We start from the raw sequence: 19,138 nt of genomic DNA, 5'->3' as shown, positions 1-19,138 counted from the left end.
GTCCTTTTGATTCATGTTCTTTTGAAAATGAATTGCTTTTTTCTCTTTCAAAACTTTCAGGATCGCCTCTTTATTCTTGATGCTCTGGAAATTTCATGAAGTGTCTAGGTCAGAATGACTTTTCTCTGGCATACAACAAACTCTTTCAGGATGACCTGCCTTCCAGTTCTGAAAACTGTCCTCTAAGAAGCTTTCTAAGGTCATTTCCTTCCCTCCATTTTATTCATTCTCATGTTCTGGAATTCCCACTCGTGTTTCTTATCTTTTCATCTTTGGTCTATATTTTTAGAGATTTTGTTGTCTCAATTTTATTTTTTAATCTGTTGGTGACCAAATAAACCAAGCCTCCTGCCACCACCTCAATTGTAACTCATAGTGATCCTATAGGTCGGAGCAGAACAGTCCTGTGGGGTTTCGAAGGCTGTAAATCTTTATGGAAATAGATGTCCATGTCTTTCTCTGAGGCTGAAACCGGTGGGTTCAAACAGCCAATCTTTTTATTAGCACCTGAGACTCGAATCACCGTCACCAGAGTTCTTCCAGCCTTCAATAAGCTTTCTTTTTTTCCAACATCTTTGATCTCTGGGGAATAGTTCTTGTTTTCTCTTTTTTCCTTTCTTTCTCGATGCAGCGTCCCGTTCATGTTTCTTGTCAGTTTTCGGCTCGATTCATGGGGTCTTTCTTTTGCTTGGCATTGTTTCTGCCTGTTTGCATGGTAATCGTTGGCAGCGGTGCTTATTCGGTGCTGTTGCGCTGGTTCTGACTCACAGTGACCCTGTCTACAAAGGAAGGGAACATCGCCTGGTCCTGTGCCATCCTCACAATTGTTCTTGCTTATGTTTGAGGCCATCGATGCAGCCACCACATCCTGTTGAAAATCTTCCTCTTTTTCACTGCCCGACTGCCTTACCCAGCACGATGTCCTTCTCCAGGGACTGGTCTCTTCTGACGACATGTCCAAAGTACAGGAAATGAAGTTTGCCCATCCTTGCCTCTACGGAGCAGTCTGGCTAATATTTAATAAAGAATTACGGAGGTGTCCTGGGTTTCCTCTGGTGGTGTGTCACTTGTATAATTGTGCTTCTAGGTTTCTGTCGGGATAGCAATTCTGCCTGCAAACTCTTTGTGGATCAGGATGGGCAGGCCAACTGAAAGGCTTCAACCTGCATAAACCATCAGACTGTGGACCACCCCAAGTGCTAGGATAAGGAACATTTATTTTGGAATACCAGAACAACCAGCATCTGTCGGTTCCATTGCTTTTGAGAAAGGATGTCTGATGCTTTTCTTGAAGGTAAGTGCCTCCTGAGCCAGAAGGGCTGTGAGGTCACCAGGTGAGTCTGTTGTCCTCTCTGGAAGGCCTTCATTAAACAAAAAGTTTTCATCACTACTTGTCCCACTTTCCTCTGCCTACTGACTTTGCCTTATCTTAGCAGACCCACTAAGAACTCTGGTGGTGCTGTTTGGTAATTGTTGAACAGCTAGTAGCCAAGTCAGCTGTTCAAACCCACCAGCAGCTCTGCGGGAGAAAGAAGAGACTGTGTGTTTTCATGAAGATTTACAGCTTTGGGGTCACAATGAGCTGGGATTGACGTGACGCTTGTGCGGTTAGCAATACCCATCTGGGATATTGCAGTGTGAGTGGGTACACTCTGTCTTTGCCCTTTTATTTCTTATTGTGTTTGCTACCTTTATTTCAATGGGATCTGAGGAGGTATTGGAGGCTGAGTTAGTTAATTGTGCCAGCCTGGCCGATAATCACATGTGGGTCTGGTTGAAAGGCGGAGGGATAAATGGGTGGTGAAGCCTCGCCTTTCTAGTTCTCGGGTCTCTTGTTTTGTGATGGTTGCATCAGGTGCAGCTGCCTAAGCAGTTCCCTGCTTCAGCTTGCAAGATGGATTTCCTACAAGACATCCCCAAGGAGAAGCCGCATGGATCTATCCCGATGCAGCCCTGGGTGCTGGAGCAGCCATGTGGAGACCCCTGCCAGTGCTGAGATGCTTACACGTTCACTGACTCAGCTTTCCTCCTGCAGTCGGCATTATTGCCTCTGTTTTGTGAGGTGGAGGACTTTGTGGACTGGTGTTGGGTTAATGGGTTAATGTTGGACTTGTGGGCTTGGGCAGCATTGGGTTGGGATGTTTTCGTGATGCACATTTTCTTTGCATAAAACTCTCTCTTATACGTGAGTTGCTGTGGATTTGTTTCTCCAAAGTACCTAGACTAATACAGAGGCAAAGAAGCGTACCCGGTCTTGAATGAGAAACCCTTCTTCTGTTTTCTAGTTGTCCCCTACGACCAGTGCCCAGATGGAAGGGGGCACATGGTAATGGCTCATTGATCATCAGTGGAAACCTCGGGACTGTTTACTGCATGTTGGGGTCATGTCTCAAACACAAGGGCTTGTGTGTTTGTCTCTGCCCTCAAGGTCTGTAGCCTCAGCGCTCAAGAGGGAGCTGCTAGACTGAGAAGGAGGCTGATTGACATCAAGGAAGGACAAGCCTTGCCCTGTGGGGGTCAGACTTTTCCAGCTGGGGAATTGTCTGATCACTTGAAGGAAGTGGGTTTATCACAGGGACAGACACCATGGCTGAAAAATCAAGGTCTTCTGCAGTTTCAGGCCATGCGGGAGCCAGAACCCCGTTTTATTGTCTGCATTGCGTGGCTTCCTTCACCTGGCTCATACGGGGGCCAACTTGCACCGCACACTTCTTCCCTGGATTTCCTCTCACTCCTGTCCAACGACCTCGGAAAGGCTTTCGGTGGCACCGTCCCTTTCTTTACTGCATCTGTATGCACCCAAAGAGCCCGAACCACAGGTGGCAAGTACAGCAGCATACCAAGGAGAAATCCGTACCACCAAGTGATACAAAACCAACCAATCAACCAACCAAACTCACGGCCATCGAGCCGATGCCCACCAGGGCGACCCTGTAAGACAGGGTAGAGCTGCCCCTGTGAGTTTCTGAGACTGTCACTCTTCACTGAGAGTAGAAAGCCTTGCCTTTCTTCCGAGGAGTGGCTGGTGGTTTTGAACTACTGACTTTGCCATGAGCAGCCCAATACGTAACCCACTATACCACCAGAGCCTCTCTAAACCCTACAAGGTTAGGTTAAAAGAAATATTAACATAGAATCTTAGAAACCGTTACTAGTGCTCGCTTTGGCAGCACATATACTAAAATTGGAACGATACAGAGAAGATTAGCATGGCCCCTGCGCAAGGCTGACATGCAAATTTGTGAAGCATTCCATATTAAAAAAAAAAAAAGAAAGAAACCGTTACTAAACAAAAATATCAAAATGCGAAATTATTTCTCGACACATGCCCCATCCAGGTCTACATTTCCAATACTGCTGATGTCTCCAACTCTCCCCCAAAGAATCCTATGCCCCTCGACTGACATCACCTCAAACAGTAGTTCTGGCCTCAAGGGACTTAAATTATGTTCCTTTCCATGTTCTTTGGGTTTGGGGAACAAACCAAAAATGTCTGAAGGTACAAGATCAGGGCTTGAATCAGAAATCGGGATGGCTGGGATAAGGTTTTCCAATGGTCTTCTCGTAGGGCAGTCCCCTGAAAAATGAGCAGGTGTACTGTCACGTTGGGGCAAAGATTCCTTGGTGATACTTTCCTGGTCTTTTCCTCGCCAAGGCAGCTTTCCCTTTTCTGAAGACTTCTTCATACTAAGCCCTCTGTGTCGTTTGAGAAAATCGATCAAGATTACCCTCTTGGGAATCCAAACACCAGCCACCACAACCTTCTCTGAGGTCAGCAGAGAGCTGCCCTCTCTGCCTTGAATTTAACTGGCCCAGCAGATTTCCTCAGAAGCCACCCTTTTGACTGGAGTTTATTATTATTATCATTTAAATCATTGTAACAAGACTAAGCCAAGTGCATTGCTGAGTGAACGTCTCTGCAGCCGTCCACTGATTGAAGAGACGCGTGTAAACACGTTTTGTTTGGGATAAACCTGTGTGTGTATGGACTATATAGATACTGACGAGTATCTGTACTTTTCCCCTTACCCTCTTATTCCTGAAGATGGCTAGACCGTCTGTGTTCCCGTCAAAGTGTTTTGTGCTTCTTCCTCCTTCCATTAAATAGGAACCATTAGAATTCCAAAGCATTCATCCATTTGCTATTTATTCGTTCAAGAAACATGTATTAACTGATTTCAAATGGCAAAGAAAGATGTACTGAGTACTCCTTGCTAACCAGACAAACAGTGAGGCCTCAAGTATACAAACAGAGGTACAGGAAACATCGGAGGTCTTTCCTCTTGGAACTTTGAGCTTCACGAGTCTAAGAGTCAAGCACTGCTAGGGCTTGAAAACTGAAACCATCTACCCTCACACAGCTTACTGCCTACACGCCCCTATTCTTCCACGGCCTCCTTGGGTTAACTAGTAGTCCAGTAGCCTCTTGCCCATGAAAATGAGCATTGCAACGAACGATTACTTGGGCCAGGAGTGTCTGGAAAGAACCATCGGATCTTCAGCAGAAATCCTCAGGGCACAGCTTACTTCGTGCTGCAGTGACAAACATCCCCCTTGTGGGTGTCTGGGAAGAGGAGAAACTCATGTTCTTACAGTTCAGGAGGAGGTCCTTGGCAGGTCTTAGCTCGCAGACTCTGCTCACATAGAATCGATATCCCTCCAGCCTTCCCGTGTGTGTTTTGGACTCCATTCTTCCCTTTTTATATCTTTCAGAAAACCAAACCAAACCGAAAAAAGATATCTTTCGGAAGTGATTAAATTAGGGCCTATCCTATTCATGTATAACCTCATTAACATAATATTAGAAAACCCTGATTTCCAAACAGGATCATATTTCTAAGTATGTTAGAATCGCTAAAGTGTTAGAATTCCTACACATTTGGGATGGGGTGGGGGCATAATTCAATCCAACACACATCCTAAAGCCATTTGAACCTTTCTCTTCAAAATCCTCTTTATCATGGCCATCTAAACTATGTAATCATGACCTGTAGCCAAGCTCCTGCCCTGGCATTGAAAGAACCACTCTAAACCAAACTTCAAAGTCTCAAGACATATCTCGCCCCGCATCCTTCTCTCTATGAGAAATTGTCACACTCTGCCGAGGGGTGAGCAACAAACTCAGCTTGGTCTTATCAGCAGACTGTTCTGGTCTTATTTGAGGAGCCAGCATTTGATAAGGGGTCAGGGATATACTAATGAATAATGTTCTCTCAGGGTTTGTATTCTAGAGACAGGCCAGGAGGCACATAAATCTGGAAGATACATAATATTTAACAAAGTAAAGACAAACAACACACCAAAAATGAAAGCCAAACTCACCTCAAGGTGGGGCTTTCTACCCCTGTCCAGAGTTACCGTCTCAGAAACCTCCTGTGACCATTCGTTCTACCCCACCCTACAGGGTCGAGATGAACAAGGCCCAAGTTAGTTAGGGTGTGCTAACTGAGAAGGCCATGAAGGGCACAAGGAGTGAGAATGAGGAGTGTTTGCTGCTGTGTTAGTCTGGGTATTTTAGAGAAACAAATTCACAGAAACTCATGTATAAGAGAGAGTTTTATATAAAGGTTAAGTGCAAATCAAAAAAAACATCCCAATCCCGTGCTGCCCAAGCCCACAAGTCCAACATTGACCCATATGTCCGACACCAATCCACAAAATCCTCCTTTATCTCACAAAACACACACAATGACGCCGACTGCAGGAGGAAAGCCAAATCAGTGAATGTGTAAACATCTCAGGGCTGGCAGGGGTCTCCACACGGCTGCTCCAGCACCCAGAGCTGCACTGGGGTAGGTCCATGCGGCTTCTCCTCGGGGATGTCTTGCAGGAAGTGAGCCTTGCCAGCTGAAGCAGGGAACCGGCCAAGGCAGCTACACCCTGGTCCAACCATTGGAAAGCCAGAGACCCGAAAACTCAAAAGGCGAGGCTCCCTGAGCCATTTATCTCCCCACCCTTCAATTAACTCCACCTGTGTTTATCGGCGGGATTGGCACAAATAAACTTTAACTAACCCAGCTACTTAGTGAAGAGGCCCTAAAACTGTTTGGCAATGAAGTAAGCTGGAGGTGTAGGGAGAAAGTGTTCCGCAGGTTCCAGAAATAAGGAAGCCAGCAAGAGAGGAGACGAGGGAGGGAGAAAGTGAGAGGCAAGAGATCTCAACCTACTTTCCTTATTAGTAAAGCACTTTAACCTTTTGTTTAATTATGATTCTCACAACAGATTTATCTTCAACCCGTCATTCCCCGGACTGGTGCCAGAGTGAGCATTCTAGATTAAATGAACCTGCGAGGGTCTGTCTACAACTGCCCGCATGGCAAAAAAAAAAAAAAAAAAGCTGTCCACCTCTCACCACTTTCATTGATGAGGCACTTGTAGCGCTCTCTGGAGCTTTCTTCCACCCTCTTATTAGCTGAAGCGACTCCTTGGGTTCCAGAGAAGTGTATTCTGGGAAGACACTGCCTGAGACCCTCCCGGGAGGCTAGCCCACCCGCCTGGATGCAGCTGCAGGACACTGAAGTCCAACTCAGGACTAACTGGTTTGTGGGAAAAGAGGAAAACAGGAGCCACGTTAGTGAATGATGTCCTCGTGCTTTTGTCTAATGATTTGCAGGACGTTTCTCTCTCTGTCTCTTGTGGTGCGGCTGGCTGCAGTTGGGTGTGTGCGGGTGCGCACGCACGTTTCTAAAAAACAAACAGGCCAACAGAGCTGCACAGTGCCCGTGCTGGGTTGGTTTGGTCTATTGCTCTGAATTAACTCCCCAGAAATAGTGCGAGGGAGTCCTGGTGATAGTGGGTAAAGAGTTGCGCTGCTAACCACAAGGTCGGCAGTTCAAAACCCACCACCTCCGCAGGAGAAAGAGACCAGGCATTCTACTCCAGCAAAGAGTGCCAGTCTCTGAGACCCACAGGGACAGTTGGACCCTGTCCTGCGGGGTCGCTATGACATCGAATGGACTGGAGGCCAGCGCGCTTGGCTTGGGTTTGGCCAGATGTGCCAGATGTGCCGCGCCGCGGGGGGAGGCCTGCACCCAGGCTCCGGTGGAAGGCGGGCTCCTCTCTGCTCTCCTCGCCCCCATGAGCTCCCATCGGATGTGCAGACTCCCATCTGGCAGGGTCCACGCCGCACACAAACATCCGCCCCTGTTGCGCTCGCCCTGCGGCTGGGGGGCCTCTTCCCGGGGGCTCGAGGGCTGACGTTCCCAAGCCTGGTGCACGCCCTCCTCCCAGGCCCCAAGTTCATCTCACGCACCGTGTCCAGCTTCCTGTCCTCGGGCCCCCTCCCGCCCCGCTTCCCTGGCCCCTCCCTCTCCCCAGCCGACCCGCCCGCCCGCCCCCCTCCCCGATCCCTCGGGTCCCGGGATGGGGGGGGCGGTGCGGCAGTCACAGCCCCCCTGCCCCCATGGCCGCCCGTCGGAGCCCGAGGCGGAGTGGGCGCCGGGGGGCGCCGGGCACCGCCCTGCTGGCCCCCCTCGCACTGGGCCTGGGCCTGGCGCTGGCCTGTCTCGGCCTCCTGCTGGCCGCCGTTGGTCTGGGGATCCGGGCGGCGCCTTGGACCCAGGTGAGACCCTGCTGCACGCGCCCCCTGGGCACGCAGGCGGGGCGGGCAGAGGGAGGGTGGAGGGCCTAGGGCGGGGGCTGGGAGGAAGGCAGGCTGTCAGGTGGAGAAGGGCAGAGTGACGTTGCTCCTCCCCGGCAGGGGCCTTCCCAGGGAGACCTGGTAGCAGAAGAGGACGAGGACCCACTGGTGAGTGGCTGCGGGCAGGCGAGGGGTGCGCGTGCCAGGGCGGGTCGGGGCGAGGGACGCGCAGAGTGGGTGTGCAGGCAGGTGTGCATTTGGACGGTGGGGCACGTGTGTGCGCGTGTGTGAAAGACAGAGAGAGAGGGGGCTGTGTGCCAAGCAATCTGGGCTGGTTTGTACCAACTATAAATGCTGATGGGCTGTGGGAGAGGGGGGCGTGTGTGCACGGAGTGGTACCCACTGCGCAGTCCAAGAGGGTGTGAGAGCACGCAGAGTGCAGGGGAGCACAGGGAAGGAGTGGGTTCTGGCTCAGGGGCAGGTGGGGGATGACTGGCCTGAGGAAGGGGATGAGGGCTGGGTCTCACTCCAGAACCTTGCTTTCCTCATGCCCCATGCTCCTCTTGGATGAGGGCACCTCTCTCCCTAAGATTCCAACGCCTGTGGCTCGCTGGTGGTTCTCCTGATAGCCCTGGTCTTTCTCAGTAGTCCTCGTTGCATCGTGGGTGTGCAGCGGGTTGCTAGCTGCAGGGTCGGCCGTTCAAAGCCACCAGGAGCTCCGAGGGAGAACAATGAGGCTTTCTACTCCCACAAAGAGTGACAGTCTCGGACACCCACAGGGGCAGTTCTACCCTGTCCTGGAGGGTTGCTGCCAGTCAGAATCAACTCTATGGCAGCGAGATCTCTGGGTCTCCTGGGCTCCATGGCCAGATGCTGGATCTCACTCTGCCCTTCATCCCCTAGGAATTGAATCCTCAGGCAAAGGAAAGTCAGGGCCCCACGCCTTTCTTGAACGGCCTCGCTCGACCTCGCAGAAGTGGTGAGCGTCCTCCACCCTCATTCGGGACTCGTCACTGGCCGAGGGTGACACCTGGATTCCTCCTGTGCGGCAGGCAGACCAAAACCCATTACTCACCCTTCTGGATGGAGAAGCTGAGGCTCAGAGAGTGAAGGGGAGGGGAGAGGCTCAGAGTTATGCAGGTAGCCAGCTGAGCAGAGCACCCAGGGACGCTGACCCTCTTGTTGAACTCTGCTTCTCCCGTCTAACCCTAGCCCACAGATGAATGGGTGGCCAGGAATTAGGGGGGCCCTCAGGGGATGCTCGGAGTCTTGAAAGGTGGTACTGTGGGTTAGCCATTCAGCTGCTAACTTGAAGGTCAGTGGTTCAAACCCACCAGCCACTCCTAGAGAGAATGATGAGTTTGTCTGCTTCCATGAAAATGTATATATAGCCCCATCCCTCAGGACCAATCATGAGAGTAGCCAAACCAGGAGGGGAAGGCAAGAAAGGGGGACCGATCACAAAGATCAACACAGAATCCTCTCCCTGGGGGATGGACAACAGAAAAGTGGGTGAAAGAAGATAGCAGTTGGTGTAAAACATGAAAAAAAATTAATAAATTATATAAAGGGTTCATTGGGGGTGGAAGGAGGAGCTGATACCAAGGGCTCAAGTAGAAAGACAATGTTTTCAGAATGATGATGGCAACATATGTACAAATGTGCTTGACACCATGGATGGATGGCTGGATTGTGATAAGAGTTGTAAGAGTCCCCAATAAAATGATTTTTTTTTAAAAAGAAGAAGATGTACAGCCTTGGGAACCCTGAGGAGCAGTCTGCTCTGTGGCACCGAGGGTCTCCCTGAGTCCAAATCACCTTGGCAGAGGGCAGTGGTTTGGGTCTTGATGGGGATAAGTTGGGGTCACCAGAGTCATGGACCCTAATCAACAAAGAAAAGAGGAGTGAGATGACCATATGACCATATATATTGTTCTGCTGGAAATGTCCTGGTGTCTGTTCAGGATCTCCATGTGCTCTCGGCAGTGTCCTGGCTTCTATAAGCAACTCTATAGTCACGCTCCTTATGGAGGAAGAGGAAGCTCTGAGAGCACAGATCTGAACAGAGTCTGGATGGTAGGGGGCTGGGAGGGGAGAGGGCTGGGGGAGGGGTTCCCAGGTGCCCTGGAGGGCACAGGGTTGTCCATCTGTCCTCCCTCGACTCTCAACAGCTAAAGGCCGGAAACTCCGAGTTCGCCGAGCAGTTGCAGCCCACTATGAAGGTGGGTGGTGGGGAGCCACGCTGGGAGGAGGGATGGCAGAGGGGCTGGGGTGTGGAGAGGCCTCACCATCCCTTTCCTGGATCTTACAGTTCACTCACGGCCGGGACAGGATGGCGAGCAAGCGGGTGAGACCTCTTCCCTACCTCTGACCTCCATAGCACTGGCCTCCTGGGACAGGGGCCCCAAACACCTTTGATTCCCCCAGGCCCCGACCTTCAACACCCTCCCTTCAGTCCCCCAAAGTCAGTTTGTGGAACCCCCAGGGCTTGGTTCTCTCAGGTCCCAAATCTGCCTCCCCAGGACTCAGGTAGACACCCCGACTTGCCCACCTTTCTCCTTTTGCCCTTTCCTTTGCTTTGCATTTTTTTTTTAGACACATACAAAAGATTTATTGCATTCCAATAAGGAGCTCTAGTGGTATAATGGTTCTGGGTTGGGCTGGGATCCACGTGGTTGGCAGTTGAAGCCACCAGAAGCTCCACAAGAAAAAGACCAGGGTTTCTTTCTTTTAGCACTTCAACCACATGTCATACAATTCAATAATTCAATCATATCAAGAAGAATCATAAAATTCTAGAACATTTTCTTCTTCCTTGTACTCAGTTATTCATGCAATATTTTTTTCTAATTGTGGCAAAAATATACAGAACAAAACATTCTCTAATTCAATAACTTCTACATGTATAATTCAGTGCTATTGATTATACTCTTCATGTTGTACAACCATTATTGATATCCTTTTCCAAATTATTCCACTTTTTTTTTTTTTTTTAAGGAGCCCTGGTAGCATAGTAGGCTACATGTTAGACTGCTAACCAAAAGGTTGGCAGTTTAAAACCACCCGTTGCTCCTCGGGAGAAAGATAAGGCTTTCTATTTCCATAAAGATTTATACTCTTGGGAACCCACAGGGGCAGCTGCACTCTGTCCAATAGGGTGACAGTGGGTCCGAATGGACCAGAAGACAGTGACTTTGTTTAAGTTCCTTTCTTTCCATCCATATTCCACTAGTCTTCCCGTCCAGATCATTTTCCTCAAGGGGCCTCTAGGCTCTGTTCTCTTCAGACCACACCTCAGTGTCCTAGATTTGAAACCTCAAGCCCAGCCTCTAGCTCCGTGTCTAGGCCAGGCTTTCTCTACCCCTTACACTTTACACTCATTCCCCATCTCTTCTTCGCTGGGCTCCGAGCGCTCCCGGGTCGAGTCTCACCACATGGCCTGCTCTCTCCCAACACCCTTCCGCATTCTCCACACTTGTTGCGCTGATCTTTCCAGGAAGCCTCTTCTTGACTCTGTGCATACTGTTCCCCCACCTGGACGCCCTTCCATAACATGCAGGAGACCAGATATGATGGTGGCTTGAGCTAAGGTATTCACAGCGAGATGGAGAGCCATCAAGGGGCTCAGCGAGTGTCTTAGGGCTTGTGAGTTGGATATGAAGAGAAAGAGAAAGGGAGGAATCATTTATGTTTTCTAGATTTCTTTTTTTTACCTTCTGGAATTTTTAACTTGAGCATGGTTGACAAACTAAAGTAGAATCGGCCAATGAAGAAATAGATTGGGAAGGATCGATGAGCGATGAACCTACTGATGCCTAATAATAAACTAAAAGAGTCCTGGTGAGGCTGTGGGATAATCCTCTTAACCACAAAGATCAGATGTTCCAACCCACCCACCGAATCACTGGAGAAAGATGAGGCAGTCTGTTCCCATACAGATTTATAGCCTCAGAAAACGTATAGAGGGTCGTTATGCGTTGGCATGGGCTCGGTGGCAAAGCGCTGGGTTTGATTTTGTGGTACGAAGCAAGTGAATTCCACAAATAGACAGCTGGACAGATGAGGCCAGCTCGGGGGCTAGGTCAGGACCCAGAAAGCCAGGAGTCATCACCATGTGAATGATGATGTAGAACGAGAGGATCGGGTGAGACAACCAGGAAGAGGGTAAACCCTCAGGCACTGGGATTATCTTGAAGGACGAGAGAGCAAGGGAACTCAGCCAAGGAGACTGAAGAAACTGGCAAAGAAAGGGGAAGAAAACCAGGGCAGGGCAGGGTCCTGAAATCAAAGGGAATCTAAGAGAATGTGACTGTGGGTTAAACGGGGCTGAGCGATCACATGAGAGAACAGAGAAGTAACTCTGGGTTTGGCAATATAAAAGTCAGCTGGTGCCCTTGACGCAAGCGGTTTCAGTGGCACGTTAGGGTAGAAGCTAGCCTGGACTGCACTGCGAAGAGTATGGGAATCGGAGAACTTGACAAGTCTTTCTAGAACTTTGTCCATGCCAAGAGCAGAGAAATAGGCTTATCTGAAATGGGGAACAGCTGTGGGGTCAGGGGAAAGTTTTCTCCTTTTAGGGAAAAGAAGAGCTGCATTCATCTGACCTGATATTTATTGAGTACTCATGTCTTCTGGTGCCCGGGTGAGAGGACACGCACAGTTAATGTACCTGGCTGCTCACCAGAGATTGGCGGGTGGTTCAGGCCGACTCGGGTGCTTTGGACGAAAGCTTGTCTACCGACTTCTGACAAATCAGCCATGGGCACCTCAGAGCACGGTTCCACTCGGACACACGTGAGAGACGTGCGTCTAAACTGACCCCATGGAGGCTGGTTTTCAATAGTGCCTGGTCTAGCCCATTTGATGTGCATATAGCCCTCTCAGGAAGGGACTCAGATTTCCTCCATTCTATCGATGGGAAAGGAGCCATTCTATAGATGGCACAGTTAAGTGCTCAGCTGCAAACCGAATGGCTAATGGATCGAACCCACGGAGAAACGACTGTCTGTTGTAGAGGTTATGTGTTGGGCTGCCTGCCATCTTCAAGGTCAGCGGTGTGAAACCACCAGTAGGGCTTTCTACTCCTATAGAGCTACAGTCTTGGAAACTCCCTAAGGGCAATTCTACCCTGTCCTGGAGGGTGGCCATGCTTCAGCATGGGCTCAGAGAAACCCCTATCGGGCCGGTCCCTGCTGTCATTTTTGGTCACTAGGAGTAGAAAATTGACCTGACATCACCTAGCAACAGGATTTGGATTTCGCCCCTCTAGAGCCTGCCTTGTGGACCGGACCTAGTTGGAGTGAAAAGCAAGGTTGCTGGCGCAGGAGGCAGGGTAGCCTGCAGGGGCAGTGACTGAGGTGGGAGGGTGCAGCATCCAGAGCCATCATCAGAGGAGCAGGTGAGAACAGAGGGACTGGTGTGGCAGGTGACGTTGAAGTCGCCCTTGCTTTATGGTGTCCAGATCGTCTGCAGAAGGAAGGGTCGTGGTGCGGGGAGAACAGGCAGGAGATGTGAGGAGAGCTGGTTCTTAATACTTGTCTTGGTGGGCGAGGAGGATAACCAGGCAGTTTGGTGGTGTTGGTGGTTGTGAAACTGAAGTGACATCACGTGTGTCTTAGGCATACCAGGTCACATGGCTAGAAGTGTCATGTGCCACGACCAGCCTTCATTCTAGCTAATCCCGCAGCCAGGAAGACCCTCCTTCTTCCACTCCCAGGTCAGTCTTCCTCCCCTTTGCACGCACCACTTAGTTGAGGGGCTGCCCAGACATTCCTTCCTTGACTCGGCACACCTGTACAGAGACCCTGTCGTGGCAGGGACTGGGCTCGGTGTCCCGAGTGAAGACCTACCCTAAAGAGTCTAGGCAAGGAGATCTTCATATACGATTGGAATTGTTGACGTGAACAAAACTAAAAGTAGCCAAAGATAGGTGAGAGTGTATTGAACCAACTTAACTTTGTCACGAAGGCTGGGCCTGCTTCCCCAGGAGGAGGTGGCTTTCCCGAGTGTAAGGTGAGCCAGGGGTGGAGGGCATTCCAGGCAGGAGAAACTACTTGTGTCAAAGTCCAAGAGTGTGATGAACCTGGAGGGCGGTGAGGAGTCCTGGGTGGCCGAGCCGAGAGAGCCAGAGAAGCAGGATGGGGTGGGGCTGGAGAAGAGCACAGGAGCCCAGGAAAGATGGAATCTGAAGCTGAGGGTGAGCCACTTGGCAGACTGAAGCAAAGCGAGGGGAGTCAAATCTGCATGTGAGAACAATCGCTCTGGCCGTTCTTGAGCATGCCTGGGAGGAACGGTGGTTGGAAAGGAGTCCTAATGAGAAATGGCAGAGGCCAGGCCAGTACTGTTGATGGGGCGGAGCTAAGTAGGAGACAGGCTGGAGAGAAGCTGGAGATCGGGAGGGTGGGGATGGTAAAGGAGAGGGGGCTTAGGGACCTGGATGGGTGGGGTGGTGGTGGACTGTGAGGCAAGTTTGAGTGAGGCAGGGAAGAGACCGGCACATTTTGGGTCAGATCAGGTTTAGGTGTCCATGGCTAGTCAGATGGCAGTTGCTGGCACAGGGAGGACCAGTAGGTAATGTGGCTGGGGATTGGATCTGGAGCCTGTCGGATAATAACGGCCTGATAAGCTCCTGGGTGTAGATGGAAATGCCCGAGGACACCCAGGATGGAGGAATCCATATAATTTTCAAGGATCCTGCTTCTAGATTTTCATTTCTTTTTGACGACAGATTTATTGATACATAACTAGCATCCCATACAACTCACCGACTCGCAGTGTACAAGTCCTTGGGTTTTCATTGCAGAAATGGTGCAGGGTGGGGTCCGGCATTCTCTACCATCTCCGGGCCGAGGAAAAATCAGTATCAGTGCTTCAGGCCTATGAGATGGAAGGCAGGCATGCCTCCCTCACCAATATTTTGTACCAACTCTGACGTCAGCAGAGCCTTGGTGGTTACAAGTTGGGCTGTTAACGGCAAGGTCAGTAGTTCAAAACCACCAGGCAGCTCTGAGGGAGAAAGAGGAGGCTTTTTACTCCCATAGGAGTCAGTCTCAGAAACTCACAAGAGCCAGTTCTGCCCTGTCCTATAGGGTCACTGTGAGCCCAGCACTGATTCGAAGGCAGGGAGTCTTGGTTTTTCTGACAGCGGCTGCCCCTCCCAGGGCAATCTCTGTTTGTCTGCTGACTTTGTTAAGTCATTGCAGTCAGAGCTGGGGGGTTTGCTACAGGGAGGTCACGGCTTTTGATCAGGGTCTGGAACACCCAGGATTTTCTTCTTCAAGCCACATGGCTCCCGGTTGCTGCCCTGCTCCCGGAAATGTTACTAAGCTCTTGTACCTCTGCGGATCAATGCCCAGTGGTACTCCACTCCACTAGTAAGTTTTGGCATAAAGCACCTCAGCTTGCATCAGTAAACCGAGCTGCCCAGACAAGTGCCTGGGTCCAGAGCACCGCACTCTGCCAGCAAGCCTCCTGCCAAGAGGCACCGGGCTCCCTGGCTCTGTGGGCTCTAAAGCCCACTGCTCTGTGCTGACCCCTTCTCCTGCTGCAGCTCTCTGCCTCAGCTTCTTGCTGCCTCTTGTCCCTGTCTTTGGCACACTGTAAACCTGGCTCCTTTTAAACTCAGCAGGATGACAAAACTGACCAGACTTTCATTAGGGGACCACACACTGCTTGGCATGGCCCCACCCACAAGGGTGTCATGTTCCTTATTCACCTGAGTAACAAGCTAGCCAATCCCTCAATGGCCCACAAACACATCATTTGCATAACCCTACTCATTTGCGTAGTCCTATCCACTCATTTGATGAGTTACAGAGGCTACCTAAAAGGGGTTTCTTCCCTAAATAGCCTTGTTATCAGGCAGAGACATTATAAAGGTGATTATGGTAGATGTTCGTAAAAATATAATATTATTTGATCAACCTTTGACCCATTTCAAAGCTGTCTCAGTTGAAAAAGAAAAGGGAAGAGGCAATACCCAGGCATGCAGCCTCGGGCATCCCCTCTGACCCCGCACCAGGGATGTGAATGGACTTGCCAATGCTGGCAGATGCAGTGAGGTTAACATTGAACACCTTATCATTTCATCTCCCTTTTAACCTCTTTTGAAGTTGTTCTAGTTTTTAATATATTATTTTTGTTTTTATTGAGATTTTCTCTATTTTGTGATAGTTGTTATTTTGTTTCGTTTGTATGTTTTTCTGTATATGAGATCCAAGATAGATAAATATACAGTGAGAGTAACTAGATGAATGGTTTCCCGGGGGACATGGGGTGGGGAAATGGGGATCTAATAACAATGAGTACAAGAAAGGAGCAGATGTTCTAAAATTGATTATGATGATGATTGTACAACTCTTCTCGATAGTACTGAACTACTGAACTGTACCATACATGAACTATGTGCCAATAAAACATTATGAGTTTTAAATAAATAATTCACTAAATAGGAGCCCTGGTGGCATAGTGGGTTCTGCTGCGGGCTGCGAACTGCAAGGACAGCAGTTCGAAACCAACAGCCACTCCACGAGGAAGGTGGGGGGTTCTCCTCCCTTTGTGGAGAGTGACAGCCTGGGAATGCACAGGCAGCCCCACTCTGCCCTCCAGGGTTGCTCCAATGCGCCCTGCTCTCACCATCCATTTTAGAACATTTCCATCCCCTCAAAGTCACCCCGACTTTGACCTGGAGCCCCCGGTTGATACAAGTGACTAAGTTTTACTTTATGTCACCTCAGGGTTGGTGGTTTGAATCAATCCAGGGGCACCATGAAAGAGAGGTCTGGCATTCTTTGCCCAAAGCTCGCTGCCATGGGGAACCTTCACAAGTGCAGTTCCACCCGGACACACATAGGGTTGCCACCAGGTCGAAGCGATGTGTAGCAAACGAGTTTGATTTTCACCCAGTAGCCGTCACTGTCCAGCTCCCCTAGTTACTCCCCCCACCCCACGACCCCCAGCAATCTCCTTTCTGTCTGTCTGTGGATGGACCTACTCGGCCTTCTCTGGAGAGGAGATCACACAGTGTGCGACTGCCCCTGATTGGCTTCTGTCACTCACCGTGTTGTTTTCGAGAGTCACCCAGGTGGGGGCAGGCGCCAGCACTTCATTCCTTTTCATAACTGAATACTATTCCATCCTGTGGAGAGATGAGATTCTGTTAACCCACTCATCAGTTGATGAGCATGTGGGCAATCTTTCATTTTTTTATTCTGATAGTGAAGTAACGTTATGAATAGATTCTCAAGGTACAAAGGCAAACCAAATAGGGAAAGATAAAGGGAAAATATTCTATATAAAGCTCACCACTCCCTAGTGGCCCCTTAGATCTTATCTTCTGCCCGGAAGTGCCCACTGATGACAACTTGCTCTCGACCCCACCCCTCTGGGCCTTCATCTCTGGGTTCAACCATATCTGTTAGATTTCAATGCAGAGCTTTCTACTACACTGTGGCCTGTTTGGAAAGGGGCTTCTCCTTTGCCCTGCATGACCTATATGGCTTCTGGGTCAAACCAAGCCAAACCGAGGCCACTGCTGTTGAGTCTGTTGGGACTCACGATACCCACCCTGTAAGACAAGAAGAGAACTGTCCCAGGGGTGTCCACGGGTACCCAGAAATCGTTACAGAAGCCAACTGCCACCTCTTTCTCCTGCTGAGCGAGGAGGAGCGGCTGGTGGGTTCAAATCGCCAGTCTTTCAAGCTGCCAACCTTGGGGTTGGCAGACAAGTGCTCTGTATCTTCTGGGTAAAGTGGGCCCCCTGGGGTGGGGGGTGGGGAGCTTGCCGTGCAGGGACCTGTCCATACCTGGGCGCATTGACTGTTCAGGTGTGGACGGGACGGTGAGCGGCTGGGAGGAGGCCAGAATCAACAGCTCCAATCCACTGCGCTACGACCGCCAGCGAGGGGAGTTCACGGTCACTCGGGCTGGGCTCTACTACCTGTACTGTCAGGTAAGCCCATGGCTAGGAGAAGGCTTGGGTGGAGAGGAAGAGCGTGGGGGTTGGGGCAGGATGGGCCACCTGGGTCTTTTAAGGAAATTGAAGGGAGGCCTGGACCTGCCTGTCTCCCCCACCCGCCCCAGGTGCACTTTGATGAGGGGAAGGCGGTCTACCTGAAGCTGGACTTGCTGGTGGATGAGGCCCTGGCCCTGCGCTGCCTGGAGGAGTTCTCCGCCACAGCTGCCAGCTCCCTGGGGCCCCAGCTGCGCCTCTGCCAAGTGTCCGGGCTGTTGCCCCTGAGGCCAGGGTCCTCCCTGAAGATCCGCACCCTCCCCAGGGCCCACCTCAAGGCGGCCCCCTTTCTCACCTACTTTGGGCTCTTCCAGATTCACTGAGGGGCTCTGGCCTTCCGGAGGGTCACCCAGGCCACTGGCCTGCCACAGCTCTCCAAGCCCCTCGGCCCACCTCAAATGGCTCCTCACTCCAGAGCCTTGTTCTCCAGGGGCCTCTGCTTGTTGGCACCTTCACACCCCCTCGCCTCCCCCCACCTGGGGCTTTCCACCTCCCTCCCCCATTTACAATCTCCTAGCCCCACCCTGATCACGCCCCCCACCCCAGAACACTGTGTTTACTGCATCCTGGGGGCCAAGATGGGTCTGGAAGATGCCTCTTCAGGCGCAAAGCGGGGCTGGACCTGGCGGCAGGAAGCGGAAGAGCCCGGGAGGAGACCTGGTATCCCCAACCATGAGGCATCTCAGAGACCCCAACCAGCTCCACCCGATGCAGCCCTGTGGATTTTTTTTTAAAGATCTTATTTTTATTATTATTGTGACAAAATGTTAATGAGTGGGTATTAAAGAGAGTAAGCCACCACTTCTCCTCCTTACTGGGGCTTCAGGGGTGTTCTCTGGGTAGCTGAGGGTCCTGGGAAGGGGTCTGGACCTCGGGGTGTATAGGCCTGGGAGCAGGGGCCTGCGTGCCTCTCACTGCCACACGTGAGCCAAGAAATGAATGACAAAGAGCCCAGGAAGAAATCACTCCTCTGGCCAGGTGCTGTGACACTGGCCTCATTTACCTAGGGGTGGACTTCCTCTTCCCGGGGGGAAATCCCTAGTGGGCCCTTCCCTTTGTCAGCCGGGGGTGGGGGGTGCATTCGGCAGGCGCTCACAGGCCCTGGCTCTGGTGCAGGATGGGAGCAGACCTGGAGGGGGGTCACAGACAAGTGTTCCAGGCCCGGGGTTTGGGGAGGAGGTCGCCAGTGGCTAGGGTGCTGTGGCTGGCGCTCGGCTCTCTTTTCATCCACAGCCTTATGTAAGAGCATTTATTGGGAAACAGGAAGTCTCTCGCTTGCCAAGTTCAGCAAAGGGAGCAGTGCAGGCCCTATTCCAACACACCCAGCCTGGCCTTAACCCCAGAGCTCAGTCAGTCTCCAGCTTCCTTGACTCTGGCTCTCCTCCCTACCTGCTGGGGGCGGGGGTGGTGGGGGTGGGGGGCTCCTGTCCCACCTGTCACCCCTGGAAACATCCCCAGAGATACCCCCCTCACCTGAGTCCCTCACTGGCCTTGCCCCTGACCTGAAACACTGACCAGTTTGTCCCTCTATCCCTCCTGGCACCTTGCCC

General features: G+C 51.1%; 1 protein-coding gene, 1 long non-coding RNA gene and 1 other non-coding gene across 3 annotated transcripts in view; 2 read left to right on the top strand and 1 right to left on the bottom strand.

The window, feature by feature from the left end:
• Positions 1–3,154: 3,154 nt before the first annotated feature.
• Positions 3,155–3,261, top strand: LOC115870598. Its single transcript, XR_004046788.1, has one exon. It is a non-coding gene; the product is annotated as a U6 spliceosomal RNA (small nuclear RNA).
• A 4,126-nt stretch (positions 3,262–7,387) lies between these two features.
• TNFSF12 (TNF superfamily member 12) lies at positions 7,388–18,389 on the top strand. The gene is made up of 7 exons (XM_045293408.1): positions 7,388–7,561; positions 7,700–7,747; positions 8,483–8,558; positions 9,751–9,801; positions 9,891–9,926; positions 17,404–17,528; positions 17,660–18,389. The coding sequence occupies exons 1-7, from the start codon at positions 7,403–7,405 to the stop codon at positions 17,909–17,911; spliced, it is 747 nt and encodes a 248-aa protein (XP_045149343.1). The 5' UTR covers positions 7,388–7,402; the 3' UTR covers positions 17,912–18,389.
• LOC123522071 overlaps positions 14,315–19,138 on the bottom strand; it is a 5,898-nt gene continuing 1,074 nt past the window's right edge. Inside the window, exons 2-3 of the long non-coding RNA XR_006680366.1 lie at positions 16,637–16,715; positions 14,315–14,584 (exon numbers count right to left, since the gene is read on the bottom strand). This is a non-coding gene — a long non-coding RNA (uncharacterized LOC123522071). The remainder of the gene's footprint in view (positions 14,585–16,636; positions 16,716–19,138) is intronic.

The sequence above is a fragment of the Echinops telfairi genome, unplaced genomic scaffold (genome assembly GCF_000313985.2).
Source record: "Echinops telfairi isolate 266 unplaced genomic scaffold, ASM31398v2 ScPeMD7_2010;HRSCAF=2546, whole genome shotgun sequence".
NCBI classification, from domain to species: domain Eukaryota; kingdom Metazoa; phylum Chordata; class Mammalia; order Afrosoricida; family Tenrecidae; genus Echinops; species Echinops telfairi.
Note: the sequence above shows the minus strand (reverse complement) of the source record. Positions and strands in the feature narration are given on the sequence as shown.

What these genes read in the sequence shown, in the direction of transcription:
- TNFSF12 (XM_045293408.1), top strand. Translation starts at nt 7,403, where the DNA reads ATGGCCGCCCGTCGGAGCCCGAGGCGGAGTGGGCGCCGGGGGGCGCCG. An exon ending in AAGAGGACGAGGACCCACTG is followed by an intron (nt 7,748 to 8,482) that starts GTGAGTGGCTGC and finishes TTCATCCCCTAG; the next exon opens with GAATTGAATCCTCAGGCAAA. An exon ending in CGCTCGACCTCGCAGAAGTG is followed by an intron (nt 8,559 to 9,750) that starts GTGAGCGTCCTC and finishes GACTCTCAACAG; the next exon opens with CTAAAGGCCGGAAACTCCGA.